The following is a 21,515-nucleotide window of genomic DNA, read 5'->3' as shown; positions in this document are numbered from 1 at the left end:
AGTCAGCCCATTAAAAGGTGAAAGAAAAACCTTGGTAGAGGCCCCTGTTCTGGCTAAAATAATCTCAGCTATCACTCACCTTTTGGGCAAATATCAGTGCAAGGTTTACACATTTTAATACCATTTTCTTCTACTTCCATCTTGGAACTAGGACAGGCACGCACACAAGAACTGGAATCGACCACAAAGTTATCTGACAAAACAAGGTAAAATTAGTAATGATACTGATGTTCAGCAAACAAATTTAAAACAAGATATTTTAGGCTTTGAAAATGATTACCATCATTGATAGTATATATGTCTTTTCCCCTAAAACAATTCTCTGTCTAAATATCTCGACCTGAAATCGCATCTACAACATTGACATTCAAATCCAGTGGCAGTGACTATTAACAACGTACTTGCTTGACTACTGCTCCACATCCTGAATTGCCCCCAAAATAGAGGGAATTTATTTTATAGTCTTAGGAAACTACGTGACATTTAGTTTATGATTTTTCAGTAGTTCCACTTCATTTCATGGCATGATGCAAGTTTGAAGTCTAAAAATACTTCCCATTACATGAAGCTCAAGTTAAACTGCCTTAGATCAAGAAAGTGCACTTCATATCCAGGAGGAAATGTTTACTAGATTCTGTCTTTCCGTGGAGTGCCATAGAAACCATCCCAAAGTTTTTCAAGAAGAAACAAAATGAAATTTGAAAGGGCAGTACTTTAGGAAAGGTATACTAAATAAACTAGTAACATCTAGTTACCTGATAGATTGGTGAAATGTTTGGGAGTCCAGGGATCTGGAATATTCCAGGATATTCCCTCCCCAAAAAAGGACAAATTATTGCATCTAGAGCATCCTGGAATAAAGGGAAAACATAATACCTTCTAGACCACTTTGGGTTTTGCAGGCAGCATCCTTCCATGTCTGGGAATACTGCTTCTGGCCCAATATTCAGTGGTATGGAAGGCTTCCAGCCTTGAAGGGGCCCAGAGCAGGAAAGGCATGTGGCGCAGTCCAGGCTGGGGTGCAAGAAATTCTGCTACTTGGGTTATAAACCCAAGAGGATCTATGATACTGGAAGTATCTGTGTTGAGAAAATATGCCATGTGGAGTTATGGCAAGTCCTAACTGGAAAATCATATCAGAGACCTCTAGGATTCTAGATCTAAGCCAGGCCATCCGAAGCATAGATTATAACCATTTAACAAACATCTTCTAACATGTTTCTGGGTCCTGGTAAAGATAGAACACTTAACTATGGGTCACTGATTGACCTTGTAGGCAGAATTGCCCGTCACCAACAAGATTTTATTAGAAACATGATGTCATAATGTTGCGCAGGTCCAAGAGAAATCCACTGTAAGACAGAAGCAGTGCATTTGGGATTGGATGTGCACAGGGGCAGAGGCATAAGTGAGCTGCATAAGCAGGTGGTCCAGACCCCCATGTCATACACCATCGTGCTGGCACTTCTCACTAAGCTCATACATCTTGCTGCATGGGGGGCCGAGAGAGGGTGCTTGTGACAAGCTGAAAGAGGAGACAAAAATTAAGCTTGGCATGTGGGTGCAAGCAGTTGAAAATGGATGGCAGCTGCCCTGCAGCCTCACTCAGGAGTGGACTTGAAGGAGAGTGGCAGGGAAAAATCCTACCAGTGGGCATAGTTCTGGGTAGTGCAAATAATCATTTACTTTGTGTGGAAGTGACCTGAGCTACGAATATAATGGACTCATGAGCACTGGCTTGCCCTGGGAGAAGAAATACTGGAAAATCTGAGATTGAAGGGAGTCTGGGGTAGAGGGATATACATGAATCTGTGGGAGTGGGCACAAAGTGTGAAGATCTTTGTATTCCACCAGAGGGTGTCTACCACAAAGGAGGCACTTTGTTTAGACTATGTTGCAGCCTGATCCTGCTTCCTTTCCTTCCTCCACAGGTCTTGATTCTGAGAACACTCCTTAACAACTTAATCTCAGTCTCAGGGGATATACTGTATCAGTCAACAGGTGCATATACTGTATATTACGGAACCACCTTTTCTGCAAGGTCTTTAGGAATACTTCATATTTAAACACTTTCTCATTTTTGCAACAATTTATGCTAAGTGGAATAAATAAAGATTAAAAATAGCCTCATATTAGTTAGGTTCAGGTTTTGCAGCCAAATGAGTTTCAAAAAATATCTGTTGTTTGGAGTTTTTTAATTCCAGAATTCTGGATTAGGGATTGTAGATCAGTATTTAGAGGCTAAATGTCTATGCTTTTCCAAGATAGCTACAGTTTAGCAAATCATGCGTTATGAGCAAGGCCCATCAAAGATTTGAATTTTACATAGGCAAATACTGACGTTCTTTAAATTAATCTATAATTTGATAGGCCTAAAGTAAAGCAAGGATGGAAGTTTGTGAGTTACCATGTGTAAAGTAACTAGACATGCAGTATCACACAGCCGCTCCCAGTGTTAGGTACTTGCCACACGTAGGACCCCAGAGCCTTCAGATGAGCCACTGTAAGGACCAGAGTAAAGGAAAGGGGACGTAGTTCACTTTCCTGGCCCTTCTTCCACTCCAGCTCAACCCCTGGGCCTCAACCTCAGGCCTTGAATAAAAGGGAAAGCACCAAAAATCTAAAATAAAACCAGTTTTGATTGTCTTTGGGATAAGTCACCATAATTTGAAGATAGTAGAGTAGGAGGATATTTATCTAAGAAAAGGAAAAATGTCATCATTGAGCCCCATCCTTCCATACTTTCAAGTCCCCTGTTTTGCAAGGGTAGCAGCTGGTGGGATACAGGGTAACTTTAGACAAGAGGTTATTAGATCAAAAACATATGTTTGTGGGCTGGCCCGGTGGCACAGCAGTTAAGTTCGCACATTCCACTTCAGTGGCCTGAGGTACTCAGGTTCAGATCCTGGGAGCGGACCTAGCATCGCTTATCAAGTCATGCTGTGGCAGGTGTCCCACATATAAAATAGAGGAAGATGGGCACAGATGTTGGCTCAGGGCCAATCCTCCTCAGCAAAAAGAAGATGATTGGCAGCGGACGTTAGCTGAGGGCTTATCTTTCTCAAAAAAAGAAGAAAAAATATGTTTGCACATCCAAGTGTTTATGATGAAAAAGTCCTTAACATCCTAGAGTTAGTGTGCCTGTGACTTTAAAATGCTAATTCACAGGCACGTTAAATTTATATTTATTTACATATTTATATGCATAGTTTATATTTATATAAGTAAATATATAAATATATTTAATAATAATGATTACAATTGCCATTGTTTTCAAAGACTTGTTTGTATATACTATCCCTCTGATCCTTATTCCCTATGACTCTGGGAAAAAGAGAGTGGAGATGTGATTATTACCATCCACATCTTAAAGAGGAGGAAACAGAAAACTAAATAGTTAATTTAAAATCACATGACTTATAGGTTGGCAAAGCCAGAACTCATATCCACTCTAATCCCACGTCCCTTACACTTCCTACTCCATCCTATGCACAAAAAGAAGAAAACCATAGTATCTGTATTCTGTAAGCTGTAAAGCCTTCTTTTAAATGAGTATGTAAATGAACGTAGTGAATTTTTCCAGCCTTTTCAATAGGAAAACATTGACCACTCCAAGCAAAGAAACTGACTTGAGTAAACATCAAGACATATATTGTACTGAATTCTTGATGAAAGTTAAGCTGGTCACTTTGAATCCCCAGGAAAAGTTATCAATTTGGTGAAGACCTTAACATTGCTTTCATATCTATCGTTCTTGTTTAAGATTAGAAGTGATATTAAAACTCTAATGCTATGTATTCTATTACAAATAAGTAATCAGAAATAATTTTAGGTAAAAATTCATTGTTATCAGAAAAAGACCTCACTCATTACATAGTTTGCCGCGACTTTAATCACTTTTCTGGGAGACAGCATCATGTGCAAAAACGTGGAGGTGTAGTGAAAATGGTGACTTTAGAAGTCAATGACGCTGAACTCTCACCTCAAACATGCTACTCTTTTGCTGAGACTTTGGACTAATCACTTTAGTTTTTGAATTTTAATTTAGTTATTTGTGAAATGATAGCGATAGTACCCACACCCAAGGAATTCATCATTATTGTTACAAGTTTCAAATTATAATAAATTTACATGAAATTCTTTTGTTTTTAACTGACGGTCTAATTAATTTGGCTATTCTTATCCTGTTACTTACGTGGGCACTTCTTGACACAAAATGCTCCATACGTGTACTTTGCATTGAAGTTATGCTCCAACTGAAAGGTGGTTGGATTGTAGACAAAAGTTTGGGGACACTGAGTAACACATGCTCCACTGTCATTGAAATTCATGCAGGCCTGTAACACAGCAAATACCAATTTCATTTGAAGATAACTTTCCTCATGCTTGTTAAAGGAACACTGACGCAACAGTTTTGTGAAAAGGTTGTTTTTTACTTGGTATTCATCAATTTTATAAAAACTGCAAAATTTGATAATTTTGTCATTGTTAGTGTTTATTTTTTAAGTCAAAATTTGTTTAAGCCCTCCAAAATTTTACAAGACTACTTTTACAATGTGTGTAAATATACTATCTATAGTTATTGATGTTCGATTTGCTTAGAATCTATCCACTAATTTGTAAACAGAATTGGTTTAAAATATAAAGTTAGCTAATGGTGAAGAATCATTTAAGCTCACACTTATTCAAAGGGTTTGTGTTTAGTCTTAGAGTCTGGTACTGACAACTAAATCCCAAATTCTGTAGGCTAGACTTTCCTTAAGCTGGCGTTTGGAGAGTTCAGTGATTTATGTTACATGGTTAAGTCAATCATCACCATTGTACAAGGAGAAAACACCATGCTGGCCATTTAAACTGGACTCAAAGAAAAGGCTCTGGCAGGAGACTGGTCAGTTGTAAATGTAGGCTGTGTAATATCCAAATGTAAAGAAGCGCGCATAGTTAGTCCGTATTTAAATAATATGATGCCATTTCCTGGATGGTCTTTTTCATAACGCCACACCATTTAGTAAAAGCTCCTAAGTTCAACTAAAACAATTTGTTTCTTCTGACTTATACATTTGTACTGAGTCCCACCTTGTTAATATTTTCAAATGCATTTGAGGAGAATTAAAAACAATTGTTCCACCTGAGAGTTAAGCATTTGATATAAAAATAGAACATATGTATAAATACATAAAAACAGATGATTAACGAAAGAATAGATGAACTAATTCTCAGAATTAAAAAATTAAACCTTCATAGAAATAAATTGGGCTTTGGGAGGTAAGCTAATGTGAACTCAAGCTATATTTTACATTTCTTCATAAATTGTATGTATGGTTATTAATAAGCATTAATTTATTCCGTTTCCTCAAAACATTTTCTTCATCAATTGTTATGTTAGTAAGTACTTTGTCACAAACATGACAATTCCCTGGTGATGGTCTACAGAGACATAATCAGAGCGAGACTCACTGATGATACATTATTCACCACGATGACACTTCGAGGAAGAACATATTGAAAACCAACCTAGAAAACTCAGACAGTTTTAATTTATGACTACAAAACTTCATGTGCCCTCATAATTGCTTTACTAACATACTTTCTGCAGTGTTGTACACAGATTTCTTGGCAACAAAGGAATGCAAGGCAGAGGAATAAAACAAATTTACCATCCAGACAGCGTACAAAACAACACAACTTACACCAAGGCCTCGGTCTGGCATTCTTGAACATTCTGAACCAAATGCCAAAGTGGAATCACTGGCCCATTCCATAGAAGTAATGAAATGAGAATTCTGAAGCTCACTCAGCACTCTATCATAATAACGGAACCATGAAAAAAATGCAGTGAAATCTAAGAGAAAGTTATGGCTATGTTGGTGTTTACTGTTGTTATTGTTTTGGAATTGTTAACACAACACCCGTTCAGTATCCTCCAAATCAAGCTTCGATCCCAGGTCTGGTGATTGGCAAGAGAAGGGTCTCAGTTCAAGAGCTGCTGAGCATCTTTCTGGAATGTTTAACATTTTTATTTTATTTTCTTCTTCCTTCCTATTCACTTCTGCAATACATACTTTTGTTTCCCTATAGTATCAAGGTAGACAAGTTAAGTTTCCTATGACATTAGGATATTACTATCCATACCATAATAGCCGTAATTTATATTTTGCCTATTTTTGGAATTAAGTGCCAATTTGAAAAAAATTACTCAATTCTAAATATGCGTGTAGTTTCTGGATATTTGAAAAGGGAAAAAAGAAAATAGATTCTTATGTTCACTTTTAACAACAAAAACAATTTCTTATTTTATGATTTTTAGCTTAAAATGAAATAATATTCTATGTATATGAAATTACATTAACTACCGCTCACAGAGTTGCTTGTATGTATTCAAAAGAACAGAAAGAATGGTATCAGGGATATCAAAATGTAATTAAGAGCCCCCAAGAAGCTACAAATGTTAATTTTAAGGAAGTAAAAGTGTCCTCTTCTAAAATAAAAATCACACAGATTAGCATGTAAATTTCTTAAAACATGTATTTATAAATTTTATAAATTTTAAATAATATTAGCTTGTAAACAATATAAACCGAAAAACAGTTAAATTCATAAATTTATCTGCTATAATCTTGAAATTTATATTCAAGAAATAATTGTAAGTGCCCCCACTCAAAAGACTCAATGATGTAACAACAGAAAACAGGTAATTACTGTAAATTTTGGAAGAATGTTATTAGCTTTTAAAGCGCTATCTCAATATGTTCCCTCACATTCTTCAGTGTCTCACTTGTAACATACATTACATCAGAAAGACTTAATTCTTGTAGTAGAACAGAACAACCCTAGTTAATCAATAGACACTCAGTGAGGGAAAGACTTCTAGGAAGGCAGAGCATCTTTCTTAATCCTGAAACCGTTAGATTTGATCTTCTTTTAATACGATGTTAAAGATTCAATGCGGCTGAGTCAAATAAGGGTTGAGGAGTGCGACCAAGAGAGTAAGAGCTCCCAGACTCACAAAGCAGTCAGTGTCCTTGGGTCCCGAGCAGCCCCCAGCACATTCTCGATGACAGCAGTCACTGACGTAGGGTCCGTAGCACCTGCCATCACATTGTTCTGCACACACTGTCCTTGTCACTGCAGAAGACAGAGATGGGCCTCGATCAAAGTCAGCCACCAAGAGAAACTTCTAAGGTGATTTGGAGTAGCTGAGAAAAGCTGAGCTCTGGAATACCAATTTACTCCACCCACCACTCATTCAATTTAGCAAACATTTACTGAATGCAGTCTGCAACAGATTAAAATGACTGTAGAAAAAACCTTCAAAATTAACACATAAATTTGTTTTTATATTCTTTCTTCTTCCAGCAAATACTTATAGTGCTGTATAAAAATCATACAATTTAGCAGAAAAGAATCAAATTTGAAATAACTGAATGAGGCATTTCGGCAGGTTGGGAAAGATGGAGCCAGCAGAGAAGTCAATTCACGATGTGCACAGTAAGCTCCTACGGCAGAATGTGTCCCCAGAAATGAAACTAAGATTTTTAGTAGTCAATGTAAAAAGGAAATATAAACTCTTACATGATTCACATTATGTTTTATGTGATTCGTATTATATAGAGATAGATAAACTGATCTGTAGTAGCACAATTGTTTCTATTCTTGAGATTTAAATAAATTTTCTACCAAAATTTCTCAAATAGAAGGACCTATGTAAGGAATGGAGTGACATAAAAGAGAGAGAGAAAGAAAGAAAGAAAGGAGGAAAGAAAGAAAGAAAGAAGGAAGGAAGGAAGGAAAGAAAGAAAGAAAAAGCAGAAAGAAAGAAAGAGAAAGAGGGAGGGAAGATGAAAACACATACATAGCAAACACAACAAAAAGCATCACTGGTCTTTTCTTATAATGTCCTTCATTCTAAGCTAACAGCATCATATCAAGGTACGCTTTAATGAAAGCAATGCTATAGGCTGGGCATCAAAACTATAGTGTTGAGGGACACAATTCTGCTTATCTCACTTATTCCAGAGATATTTTGAGAAAATTAGAGAAATGAATTTTACAGGCTATGCAGCATATTGCTTCTTGGTTTTTGTGTTTCCACTTGAGCCTTGTTTCTTCCCATGTCTTTGACTAGTTCTCCAAAACTTCCTTCACTGTTACTAGAGTGAGATTCCGCTCCTTAAACATTAGTATTCCCCAGAGTTGATCTGGACAATTTTCTTTGGGCTATGGGCTCATGCCTGGGTGAAATCATCCATCCTCTACTTTGCATACTACTTATAGGTAGATGACATCCACATCTGAATTCTCAATTGAGCTGCAGCATGTGTTTCCATCCGTCTACAGAAATCCCATTTAGTTACCCCAGGGTGTACAAAATGGAATGTAACTTGCTTTCCTACCTCCACCAGTGAGGATATCTCTTTTCTTTGTTCCGATATCTCAACGATTAGTAGCACTATACATCCAGTAGCTCAGCTAAAAATCTGGGGTGTGTTTTCTATTTCTCCTTTCCCCTCACCATCACCTCTCATACCTAAAAATATTATCAAGTGCTAGCCATAAACATTCCTCGTTACTGTCTCTCTTCTATACTCCAACTTCACTCAGAAACTTATCCCTAAATTATTATACAGCCTTCTAAAAGTTTTTCAGATGCCAATTAATGCTCCATGTTACTTTAAAAGAAATGGCTTGAAAATACAAGCCACTGCCTATAAATCTGTGTTGTTTCACAGTATGAACTTACTTGCCATCCCTGTGTCAAAAGAGTATATCCTTAGCAAGGGATGAAAGTCTTCCATCAGTTGACCACCATCTCTATCTTTACTGGTATCTCTCACTACTCTCACTGTGCTTCTCACATCCAGCCACAGAGAAACACCACTTGTGATTCCTAATTCCTTGTACCATAAGTAATTTTGCCTTTTGTCATTGCCTTTTGACAACGTATTCCTCCATGCTAACCCCCCCCCCGCCCCCCGTCTAGCAAATACTTATCCATAAGATCCAGTTCTGCTGCCACAGATAGCCTTTCAGATACATCTTCAGGCTGGGTTAGTCTATCACTCTTGCTTCTGAACAAGCAAGAAGATCAAGTTGATACAGAGGTCTATGCAGTCAGAAGGCCTAGGCTCAAATACAAACTCTACCCTTGAGATACGGGCAAAGTATTTAACCATTCCATATTTCACTGTTCCATTTTAAAGACAGAGTTCGTATTGGTCCCTATCTAATGGGACTGAAGATAAATAGACATACAGGTGTCAAGTGCTTAACATGGCCCCTATAAATAGTGCTCAGCAACTGTTAGATATTATTACTGCACTTATCATAATACACCGTATTTATTTTTTCCATGTTTGCTCTCCTACTATACTATTAGTAGGAGTAAACTAACTTATTGAAGTGTATTTTCTTACCTAAGATTGTATCCTTAGTGACTAGTGCTGTGTTTGGCACTTGGTACACAATAAATAAATACCCCCTCCAAGTAAATAAATAAGTCATATATTGCCATCTTCATGAAATTATCTGTTGAGTGCTTAATGCGCTTATCAGAGGGAAAGAAAACACATAAAGAATTAAAAGGGTAGGGCAGTAAGATATATAGAGACAAATATTAAAATACTGAGAAACAGAGCACATCAAAATGCAAATACTTAAAAATTTTGTTAATATCTTTTTAGATTTATATGCCCCTTAAGGTCTGCCATTGATTGTTTCATGATTCTGTATTTTCACTTGGATCCTTTTCAACTGAACATGATGATGATATTCATAAAATAGTGCACAATGTTTAAATAAGAACTGCATCCTTCCATTGGATATGACTATATTACTCCCTATGTAGTATAATCAATACAAACACCTAATAGAATTTAAACCAAGAAAGCACATGGACCCATCTTCTCTCTTTTTATTTTGTAAAAATAAAGTCATATGATATTTCTTATAAGCTTATAGAAGATTTTGAAAAAAGCAGATTTTTAGGTCTAGGTTTGTAAGGGCATATTTTGTATTTGTAATTTGGGTAACATTAAATTTTGAAATTAATAATTTCTTCTGTAAGTATTCTAGCATAAAATTCTACACAATAATGTCGAATTGTTTTTTACCTTCTCTAAGCCTTTGCTCAAATCTCTCCTTCTCCGTGAAGTCTACCCTTATTTAACAGTGAATCCTTTCCAAACCACTGATTCCTGATGGATCCTTCTCTTCTTCCTTTCCTTCTCTCTCTTCCTTCCTTCCTTCCTTCCCTCCCTCCCACCTTTCTTCTCTTCTTAATAATAGTAATTCAATAATAATTATACTGTGAAGTTTCAAACATGTATTTTAAATTATTCAGTCATATGTTGAGTCCACTTAAAATTTTTCAAAATGGCATTTTCTTCTATATAGTGGACACACATCTCATAGTTTTTCGGGACACTTTGAGCTTAGATATGCCATTTCATTTCAGGAACATGCAGAGAAACATCCATCTAAGTAATTACTTTTTAAAATTTTGATTTAAGATATTAAAAGGGAATTATGGTATTTACTTCAAAAAACAGTCTATAATTGATTTAAAAGATAAAAAGTCTGATACATTCAAGAATAAAAATAACACTTTTTGATATCATGGTTTTCACATGCCTTAATTCCAGTTGAAAGTTCAGTAAGGATGAAACATATTTACAAGTGTTTACTTGACAGATAATATAAGTAACCAAAAAGACAAAGCAATAACCTTAATCTCTAAACAGTGATGTGACATAGTTAAGAAGCATTTTTTCACATAGTTATGTGAGACTCATTTTTCGAAAGAAAATTTGCACAATCTACTGAATGGCATTTGTTGATTAATAAGAATTACTTAATATGAATTAAACACATCAAACTATGCTCATATTTTATTATGATGGAAACAAAAAACAGTTTCTGAAATCAATGAGGTAACTCAGCCTCCACGGGAACATTAACTTATAATTGCTTTGGTTATATTAATTTGCATCCTTGCTTGAATATTATTTCATTAGAATTTTTCCCCCTGCATTTAGTGTACTTTCTAAATTGCTTCATTGGGTCCATTAAAATATCTGAGTTGAATTTTAACTAGCTTATTCATTGGTGGTACATCACTAGCTGTAATTGTTTAATATAAAAGGTAAAACTTGCGAAGTTAAAATGCTTATTAGATTAGGGTCAATAAACTTGAAATTGGAAGTGGGGGTTTGTTGAAAATACCCATGAGAATCAGTTGGGTAAAGTTGAAGGAAACAAACATTCCAGAGTAAGGGGATGCTTCGGGGAGAATATCCACCATTTCAAAACACTGAAGTGTTTGTAAGTAGCTTTATCATATCAGTGTCTCACTAATAAAACAATGGCTTAATTACTTCTTTAAATATAATGATAACTGCACTTAAAGTTACTCCCTTAGAAGAAATTTATTTTATTGGAAGAACTTTGGCAATTTATTAACCAAATATTTATTGTTGCTTCCTGTGAGTAACAGAAAGGACAGAGAAAATACATAAATTTTGCAAAACAGAGCACTGACGTCACAATGACAAGACAAAAGATATCTACCCACTAAAAAAAAATAAATAAGGCTAAATTTAGGCAAAGTCTTTATAAGCATCTTCTTCCCATGTCTTTATATTCCGCCATTTTTTTCCTCCTCCCCTATTCCCTTCTTCCTTCATCTTCTGCATCTTCTCACCATCAGTGCCTTTCAATTTTCTTTTCTACTGAGTGGTTCTAAAACCAGGCTGTATACTAGTTCATCTAACAGAGCCTTTCAGACTTCCATATGGGGCCTCTTGTGTAAATGAAGATTTTGATTTAGTCAATATCAGTGGAGCACAAGATTGTCCATTTCTAATAAGCTCCCAGGTAAGGTCACTGCCTGCTGGTCCACAGACCCTATTTTGAGTAACAGGATATAGAGTACTTTAAAAAAAATGCCTAGGAATTATATAATTCATATTAAATTGAAAACACCTACAAGATTCTAGGATTTGATACATTTAATAAACTCCCCAGTTGATTCCAATATGCAGCCAAGAGTTGAGAACCATTATGCCATCCAGTGAAAATGGGAAAAACTCTAGGTTATTTACACTATTTGATTGATTGACTGACTATTTTTTGTCTGAAACTTACACTGACTGAACTCTTGCTTTAATTTCCTATTTGTATTGTTGAGCTTTCTATCACTAATTGGGATATCAACCATGCAAAATTAACCTGCAAGCAGGTAGGAAGATTTGGGAAGAGAAAGACCTCCAGTTGGGGCAGAAATATTGCTTGGCCAATTCTGAAGGCCAAAATTTCGGATGAGTTGAAGACCATCAGAAAACTGATCGCTTCTCTCACCCAGCAGCTGTCTGCATGAAAAGTATCCTGAGCAGCCCTCAATTTTACTGCCAGGCACATTTGTAAGCATATTTGTTTTATTTTTGTTTTATTCTATTTCTGTTAGTATTCAATGACCCGCACCTCTATGCTGCCTATATTATTTCTGTTTATTGACTGAATTTCGACGACCTGTGTCCATGAAACACACCATGTCTATCAAATAGATGGTACTTCAGTGGGATGGTTTCAACGTTAGGCGGTTTTCAGTACGTATTTGGAGGTTAGAACAGGAAGAAAAATGCTTGGGTTAAAGCAGAGGTGATTTGGGGTGGATGTGAAGAAGAATTTATTGACATTTAAAGTGATAAAAACACTGTAGCGGGCTACTGAATGTGCTTCTTGAATCTTTATTTGTCAGTATTTAAGGGCAATCTCTTCTGGATGCTTTAGACATTCATTTAATTAAAAATAGAGAGCTTGATGATAATGCTCTCTAGAGGTACTCTCTAGTTCTACGATCCAATATTTATTCCTATGAATGGTGAAATTGACTAAAAAATGAACACTTTGGGTTGTGTAACATGCTTTTAGAAAGATACTGTCATCAGGATATACTTTAAATGAAACAAAGCTCATAGACAGTCCAAGAACATGCATGACTTCTGGAGCGTGCTGAAATGTGTAGAGAATCAGGTTTAATGAAACCAGCACCAAGCTATACACCAAAACTCATTCTCTCAAAGGAGAATAAATGGAAACATTTGTGTGTCCAGTGCCAGGTAGACTCTAAGAACCACATAGGAAGATCTAAAATAAAGATGCCTGGCCCTTCTCTTACATTCTGATTCAGTAAGTTTGGGGAAGGGGCCAGAAAATTCACTTTTTATTGTGACCCCAGGTTTTCATGAAAGAGCATTTATAAACCAACATTTGGAAACCCCTGCTCTAAGACACGATCTTCCTCCTGTTGAGAAGTCACTCCAGGAAAGGTAAAGCATGTGTTGAGACGGGAAGGCAGAAGTGGAGACGGGTCTTCAACTGGAATGCTGCTTCCTACCTCATGCTAGATCACAGTAATTAAGCCCATAATTGTTGCCACAACAAGCGAGTCCTCAGGATATGTAAGACTATATCCTGATTTGGACAGGGAAGGAATTTTGCACTTTAAGGATTTTTCAATTATTTTATCCAACAATATAAGGTCTAACACACTGAAAACAGCTCTCAGAGAAGATACGCAATTTTTTTTAAAATAATTGAATCTAGACAAATAGATTTATGAAAAAGTATCTGGACCTTCCAAACTGCCAAAATCATACTCATTTTCACATCACAGCAGAAAAATGTAATTGATTATCTCTTATTCCTAATTCAGATTAGTCTGTTGATGGCTACTCCAAAGGAACTGGCTGGGCTATACCATGAGGTATACACTCTCACAGGTAACATAATGGTTTCATCCTAAGTGCAATAACCACTACAGTTCTCCTGAAAGACATGGCAAACACCTGCAAAGCCCTCACTGAAATAACATTCAGAGTCAGTTAATAAAAGTCTGCCCAGATTTTGGCAGCTACTAATCAGGTTTGACTCTTGTTCCAGATGGATCCCGGGAGACCCAGGGGCTACGGTATCATTAGTTGTATCAAGCAGGAAATGACTCTTGCCTAATCCATTCTTCATCACCAGCTGCTTTACTCACTTATTTAATGAAGTTTTATTCAACTGTTTTGTAAAGACATGTTCAATGATTCATTGAGGGACCTTAAAACTGATTTTAACCACCTTTGTGGCCACTGGGAAAATGCTCCCTTATTAATAGATTATTAACATCACCAAAGTTTGTGAGTGGAATCAAAAAAATAAAAACAATATTGCCCTATTACATTAACTATAAAAATATTCTTGAGAGCGAGTATGAGTTTTTTGCATATTTCTCATGGAACTGCAGACATAGGTTTCAAGATAATAAAGGAAGCATGTGAATCAGTGTAAGGAAACAATACATAATATTTTAAAATATATGTTTTACATCAGAATTGAAGGCTATACCTCACAGTCCACATGTAAATGCTACGCTGGAGATAAAATAATCAAAAATCGGAATCATCAGATCATGGATCTGACACAAACCAAAACATGATTAAAAGTTGGCATTCAGCTTTTCAAAACCACCTCCCGTTACTGTAGACCACACATCTCTGTTTCCAGACTTGATGGGAAAAAAAAAAAAAAAACAACCTGTCTCTTTTGCTTATCCTAGTTCTTTATCCAAAATATCAATACAGGGGAATAAAAATAGTCTCTTCCACTCATTATATATCTTGATCAGTTTCCTTCTCAAATTGGAATATAAATGTCAATTTTGTGATGAAAATAATCATAGAATATTAAAATGGAAAAGACAGAACCTCACATCAAGTAAGCAATGAATAAATATTTGTTGAACTAAGGAGTGCTATCTAGTTTACATTTCTCATGTTGTTGATGAGGAAACTGAAACCCAAATAAACTGACTTGCCGATGGACAAATCCAAAATAAGGTCCATACATCTCTAAGAGATTTCACTACCTCTTCAGGGTTTTCCGGGCAAGTTCTAGTTTCTTAACCTCACAGCAGAGCCCATCCCTAATAATCAGTTTCAGAACTAAAATACCAAATTATGCTGAAATGCAATGAGAAATACTATATTTAACAGCACTAGAAAACCGAAAGTTACCTACTCTCAGCTAAACTAATGTGTTCCTTCCTGATGTCAAAAATTTGTTTTCATCGAAATCCACACTCACTCACTTTGTTTTCGTCTCAGATGAAGGGATGTTCTTTTTCCTGTTTTAGGCTGTTCCTCTAAGTGGCTCAGTTCCATGATGTTCAAGTCCAAAATTTTGCATTGTAAATTAGTTATTTTCTGTATTCTACAATGAACCTGTCTCTTTACTGGCCATTTCTTCATGGCCAATACTCAAGAATCTCATATTTAAAATAAATATAAAAAATAATCCCCCCTTTACCTCATGCTCTTCATTACCCTCAGAGAGTCAAGCATTTTGCAAGAGTCATCTATAAAACACATGTTTTCTCATATATCTCAAATATATGTCTCCAGCCCTTCTTCACAATATCTCCAAATATTTCACCTGAGATTCCGACTATGAACCAATTATTGATTGGGCAATTCTACTAGGATAAATAAGGGATATCTTAAGACTCATAAAGGACATGACTAAGCTCCCTTATTTCCACCCTCAATTCAGCTACAACACTATTCTCCTCCTACATTCTCTGTCTCATTGACTATTTCCATCATCGATTCAACTACTCCAACTTCAAACAAGGAATTCATTTCAAGTTTCTCCTTTTCTTTCCCTCACAGCCAAATCAGTTAGTTACCAACCTTCATTATAAATTCCACTGTCTATTTCTTAATTTCCTCCTTTTCTTCCTGGTTCTTTGTATGGCATGTTCTAGACTCCTTCTCTGCCTATCTGATGTCTATGCATTCTTCAAGACAACTCAATGAAAGTCTCCTTTGTTAACCCTTCACTGAATCCCTAACCTGGAACCCTTGCCCCACGTCCCCCTCCCACTTGCTTATCACATGTCATGTCATGTCACACAGACTTCTGTTATAGCGCTTGCCCATTGTATTGTAGTTAGATGCTTCTGTGATTATCCCTATCGTGAATACAAAATCTTGAGGGTGCAAACCAATTTGTATTCACCTTTTATCTTCAAACCCTGGCAAGCTACCGGGCACTTTAAATGCATTAATAAATGCTTGAGAATAGTCATACACAAGCAAGTATGCCAACAACCTATTATGAGAAAACATCAGAGAGTTTCAAAGATATTATGCATTATCAACATCTACTTATACAATATAAACCAATAACACACATATGTAGACAGAAATATAGAGACAGATGATATAAATGATGAAGATATAGATACAGACACAGACACACTGACATAGGCGTAGATATATATAGATAGATTGAATATAGATATATAGATTGCCATAATATCACCATACAGACAAATCTTCTTTGGAAGAAGCAAATCCTAACACACAGTCAGTTGGAAACCACCTTAATGATTTGTATAGCACATTGAGGTTTCCACATCATTACTCTCTAGAGATATTTTAAATATTTATAATATATAAGGATTCACATTGATTATATGTAAAGAAGTCCTAAAAAGCAAAGCACAGTAGAAAAATTGAGCGAAGATTATGAATAGTTTAAGAAAAATATTTAGAAATGGTCAATAATTATGTAAAAAGATGTTCAACCTTAGTTATAATCCAAGAACTGTAAACTAAAACAAGGAAATATGATTGTTACATATATATAATTCTTAAATGAATATATGATCTCTAGTCTTGATGCAGATAAATTGGGCAAATTGATGGTGTATGTCTAAACTGATATAAGATTTTTGAAGATGAATTAGTCTGTTTATCAAATTTGTGTATGTAAATTCACGTGACCAAGCAGTTCTATTTCTAGAAATCTGACATAGAAGAATATGTACACGTGGACAAATATGTATATAAAAATGTCCATTGGTTGTAACTGAGACTAACACAATGTAACTTACATGTCCACTAATAGAAATTGGGTAAGTAAACTAAAGTACATCTATAACTTGGGAAACTCCTGCGGCATTAGATAAACAACAAAGGGGGCTGGCCTGGTGCCATAATGGTTAAGTTCGCGGGGTCCCCTTCAGGGGCCAGGGATTCGCAGGTTCAGATCCTGGCTGTGGACCTACACAGCACTCATCAAGCCATGCTATGACAATGTCCCACATACAAAGTAGAGGAAGATGGGTACAGATGTCATCTCAGCAACAATCTTCCTCAAGCAAAAAGAGGAAGACTGGCAATGGATATTAGCTCAGGGCCAATCTTCCTCACAAAAAATAAAAAATTAAAAAAAAAACTATGAAATTGGTCTCTATCTGCTGAAATGAAAGGATTTTGAAAATATAATGTTCAATGAAACAAAGGTAAATGATAGAAGAATAGATACAGTATAAGCATTTTTATAAAACGAAATCCCAGAATTTATATATGCTTATGTGAATACACACATAAATACATACATATATACCAACCTTACCATTATAAAGTAATCACCTTATGGAAAAATGTAGGTTGGGAAAGAAGTGCTCACTGATGAAGATACATCATTACTTTTAACTCTATACACTTGAGTACTATGTGAATTAAAAAAAAAACCCTATAATATGAAATAATCTATGTATTTGGAAGAGTAAGTTAATTATCTTGGAGTTAGAGATGAAGTTGTTAACATTTAAAAATTTTGAACTAGCTTGTCCTAGGTCATATATCAAGCTATTATAAAGAAGAGCTTTAAATTAGTTCTCAGATTCCTAAATATCTTCATTAATATGCTTACATTAAGAGCCACAAAGAATGTATCTAAATTTAAAGACCAAAGGGGATGGAGTGGGAAGAAGACAGTTCCAGAAACTATTTTAAATACAACATTGAATAACTAAAATTATCTACACATACGTGCTTCACTCTCTTGAAAAATAATTTGTTTGGGAGCCATTTTCACTAACAACAAAATTATGAGTGATAAATAATGAAAATTAAGATTACTCAGATACTCTTCAAATTTATGGCAAAAGCTATAGAAGTAAAATTATTTTATATTTAGCATTTTGTGGAATCTTAAATGTGACTGAGTTCAACCCACTGATTTCACAGAGGATGAAACTGAGGCCAAAGATAGGGCCAACGTTAAGTCCATATCTCAGGATATAATAAAAAATTTTGAAGTGGAACCCCCTAAAATAGTTACACCACAAAGCACACGCTTCAAGCATATAAGGAAGAATGTTTTCAAAGTATTACTTTTCTTCTCATAGAACATATTTCTGGCGATTATTTTGTTAAAAAGGTAATCATGCCTGTCTAAAAGTTAAATGATGGTCCTTTGTAGCGATTTTCAAACTTTATTTTTCATTACAAATTTACAGTACAAGCGATACTTTACGTCATGGCTCAGCACACATATGATGAAAATTTTAAGGAATTATATTGGCCCCAATTATGTGCAAAGCATTTTAATATTATCTTCTCTATTCTGTTCTAATCTGGTCCATTTCATTCTAATCTTTTCTATTTCAATAAAAATTTGATGTTGGTCAGGGTCCACCTAAGTAATTTTTCACTCCACTAATGAGTTGCAACCAGTAGTTTGAAAGCACGACTCAGTTGCAAAGATAAAAGTCAAGATAGGAAAACGGAAAGTCTAGCCTTAGTGCTCCTTTTAGATATGTGCAGCAAATTGGCCTGCTAACGAATTTAGGAACTTTGAGCCAGTAGAGATAAAATTTCCTTTTTCTGACGTTCTAGGATCCAAGAGGCTATGGAAAATCATCGCACAACTGTGCCTGCCACAATGCACTCCCTCCGGGGTTGTGTCATTGAGACTGACGATGCCCAGAGATTTGTGATTTTTATTCCCCCCATTATCACTGGAAATTTGCGGCAATTAAGTCTGAATTTCTCCTATGTGGCTGTATGTTAAGCTGTGAGCCAGTATAAAACAACATTTGGGATTCTCTTCCATCAATAATTTATAGAAAATAATATATCTATAGACATTAAAGCATTTATGCGACATTAATATATTGTTAAAAGAAATTATCATCTCTCTGATGTGGACAAAACTTTGGACACTCCTGAAAATTACTAAGAGTCTTATAATAAAGACAGTGCAATATTTTTGTTATTCTTTTCCTTTTCGAAAATTCTGAAATTATATAAGCAATACACATTTTTAGAGAAATATAAGTAACTACAGACATTCAAAAATTTAAAAATGATTTATTATCCTACCACAGCAATAACGAATGTCAATTTTAGGGTGTCTATACATCCTTGACCTCCCTTTTATAGTTCTATGGTCGTATGACAGTTACAGAGCACAAAACACATGACCAAAAGTAATTTGTGACACTAATCAAGATTGCTTCTGTCCCCATACTTTTATCCTCACTAGGAATTATCACTGCTTTGAATTTTGACAATCTAATTGTGAAAATACTTAGTTTTTAAAAACTTATGTCATTGATTCTAATTAAGCAAGACTTTTTTACAAATTTCTTGTGTAAATTTTTAATTCTTTCAAATTCTATTAAAAACATTTTGATTTGAAAATGCAAAACACTATAAGGTAGATAAAATGATCTTTTTCTTCTTTTTTTAATTTCTATCTTTTATGCCATGTTTAAAAAGACCATCATCCCATAATTTTCACCAGTTTTTTTCTAGTACTTTCAGTTATTTCATGTTTTTTAAACTTTTAGTCTATAATCCATCTGTAATCTATAGTCTATCTCATACCTTTTAAACTTTTAATGAACAATTCATCTCATGTCTTTTGTTTCATGGTAGGGATTTAACTTTATTTTATGCCATATTTTGAATCATTTGTTTCAATTCTATTTATTGAATAATCTATGGTTTTGCCATTTTTTTAAAAAAATGCCAACTTTATAAAAACTAAATTACTATAGAGACTTTAGCCTCCATCTGGACTTTCTATTAGATTCCATTGAGCCAGTTCCATTCTGAACTAATATCTTACTATTTTAATAATTATTACTTTATAACATTTTAATACTTGATGGGGAAAATCCTCCCATATAGCTCTTCTTCTCAAATATCTGGCTATTTTATTAAATGTATTTTCCAGAAGTAGTTTAGATGATTTTCGTTTGATTGAAAAAAAACAAAACAAAATATTGGGAATTGATTGAAGATGGTTACATGTATAGCATAATTCTAGAAGAACTGACATTTTCACAGTATGAGTTTTCTCATCTTGACATGTGGTAATTCTCCATTTGTTTAAGTTTCCTGTTATGTCTTGGTGAAATATTATAGTTTGATTTTTATTTTAAATGATCAGTAACTACTTGTAAGTGTCAGTCTGTCTTTCTTTCTGCCCTGCCCCCCACCCCTGAGTTCTAGTGAATGAGATTAAATACATATAACATCCTCATTGTAGAGGAGAATAATCACCCTGGGTAACAGTTACTGAGTTCAAGAAATATTCAAATCAGAACAAAACCCAAAAGTATTCCTGCAGTCATAATGCCCTATCAGCTCCATTATAAGAAAATTCAGGGAAAAAGACTTTAGATAAACCAAAAATAACCATCATCAGTGAGATAGAAACATGTGAAAATGATTTTTTGGGTCTATCTTTTATAACTTCACTGTAAATTAATATAGTGACTATTTCTTTCAAAAATGTCCATGCTAATGGAGAGAATATCATGGAGAACCATGACAATATTATAAATTGTTAAGTAATGTATAAAATTTATATTGGCTTTAGAAATGGAATATGTCTGATATTTAGGGAATTCACATTTCTCTGTGTCAATTTCTCCGTGTAAAGAAAAAAAAATTTCTCTTTACACGGAGAAATTGACCAGCATCCAGTTACCCCTTCTTTTCTTCCTCATCCTCATGCCATTTACTTAATTCTGCCTCAAACTGAGGTGACTAAGTCAATAAATAGCTGATATATTCAGATTAAGGCAAGGCAGAACTCTAAGGAGGATAGTGTTCTCCAGGCTTGCTTGGTTCTCTAACATGAGAGTGGCATGTAAGTACTTGCTTTTCCAAGAATGACGTCACATATTTCTTTCCATTCATGTATCAAACAGTGAGTGTGAGTGTCCTATTCATCAGAGGACACTCTGATGTCACATGCAGATAATTTTGAAATTTTCTCTTCTATAGTCAAAGATGGTTACTCTAATCATAGTCAACTCTTTTACTGCAAAGACATAAATCATTCAGAATAAATTGTCATCACCACCAGAATAACAGCATCTTTTAATGGTAACATTTCCAGATATTTCTGACTATTTTTCTCAAAATCCTCTTAATAACCCTTCAAATGTGTAGCATTCACTCCCTGATCTTGCTGATTAGATTACCTGCCTCCACTGAACACCCTAGTTTGCATCCCTGCAGTGTAAGTGCCTGACATTAAGCTTTTGATTGGTAAGGCATCCATTTCAAAGCGATCCATCTCAAATAAACATATTGCCAACTGTATAACACAGCTACTAGTAAAACACGTAGATAAGATGCCAGGCTGCCTTCACCTGTGAAGTT

General features: G+C 35.1%; 1 protein-coding gene across 8 annotated transcripts in view; it reads right to left on the bottom strand.

The window, feature by feature from the left end:
• The window catches only part of ERBB4 (erb-b2 receptor tyrosine kinase 4), a 1,100,930-nt gene that overhangs the window by 315,142 nt on the left and 764,273 nt on the right, over positions 1-21,515 (bottom strand). For all 8 annotated transcript variants that reach the window (XM_070489795.1, XM_070489798.1, XM_014851360.3 and 5 more), the window contains 3 exons: positions 7,007-7,125; positions 4,196-4,337; positions 80-193 (listed from right to left, as the gene is read on the bottom strand). In XM_070489795.1, coding sequence (XP_070345896.1) covers positions 80-193; positions 4,196-4,337; positions 7,007-7,125 — 375 coding nt within the window. The remainder of the gene's footprint in view (positions 1-79; positions 194-4,195; positions 4,338-7,006; positions 7,126-21,515) is intronic.

Source organism: Equus asinus, chromosome 19 (assembly GCF_041296235.1).
Source record: "Equus asinus isolate D_3611 breed Donkey chromosome 19, EquAss-T2T_v2, whole genome shotgun sequence".
Classification (NCBI taxonomy): Eukaryota; Metazoa; Chordata; class Mammalia; order Perissodactyla; family Equidae; genus Equus; species Equus asinus.
This window is presented reverse-complemented; position numbering and strand designations above follow the sequence as displayed.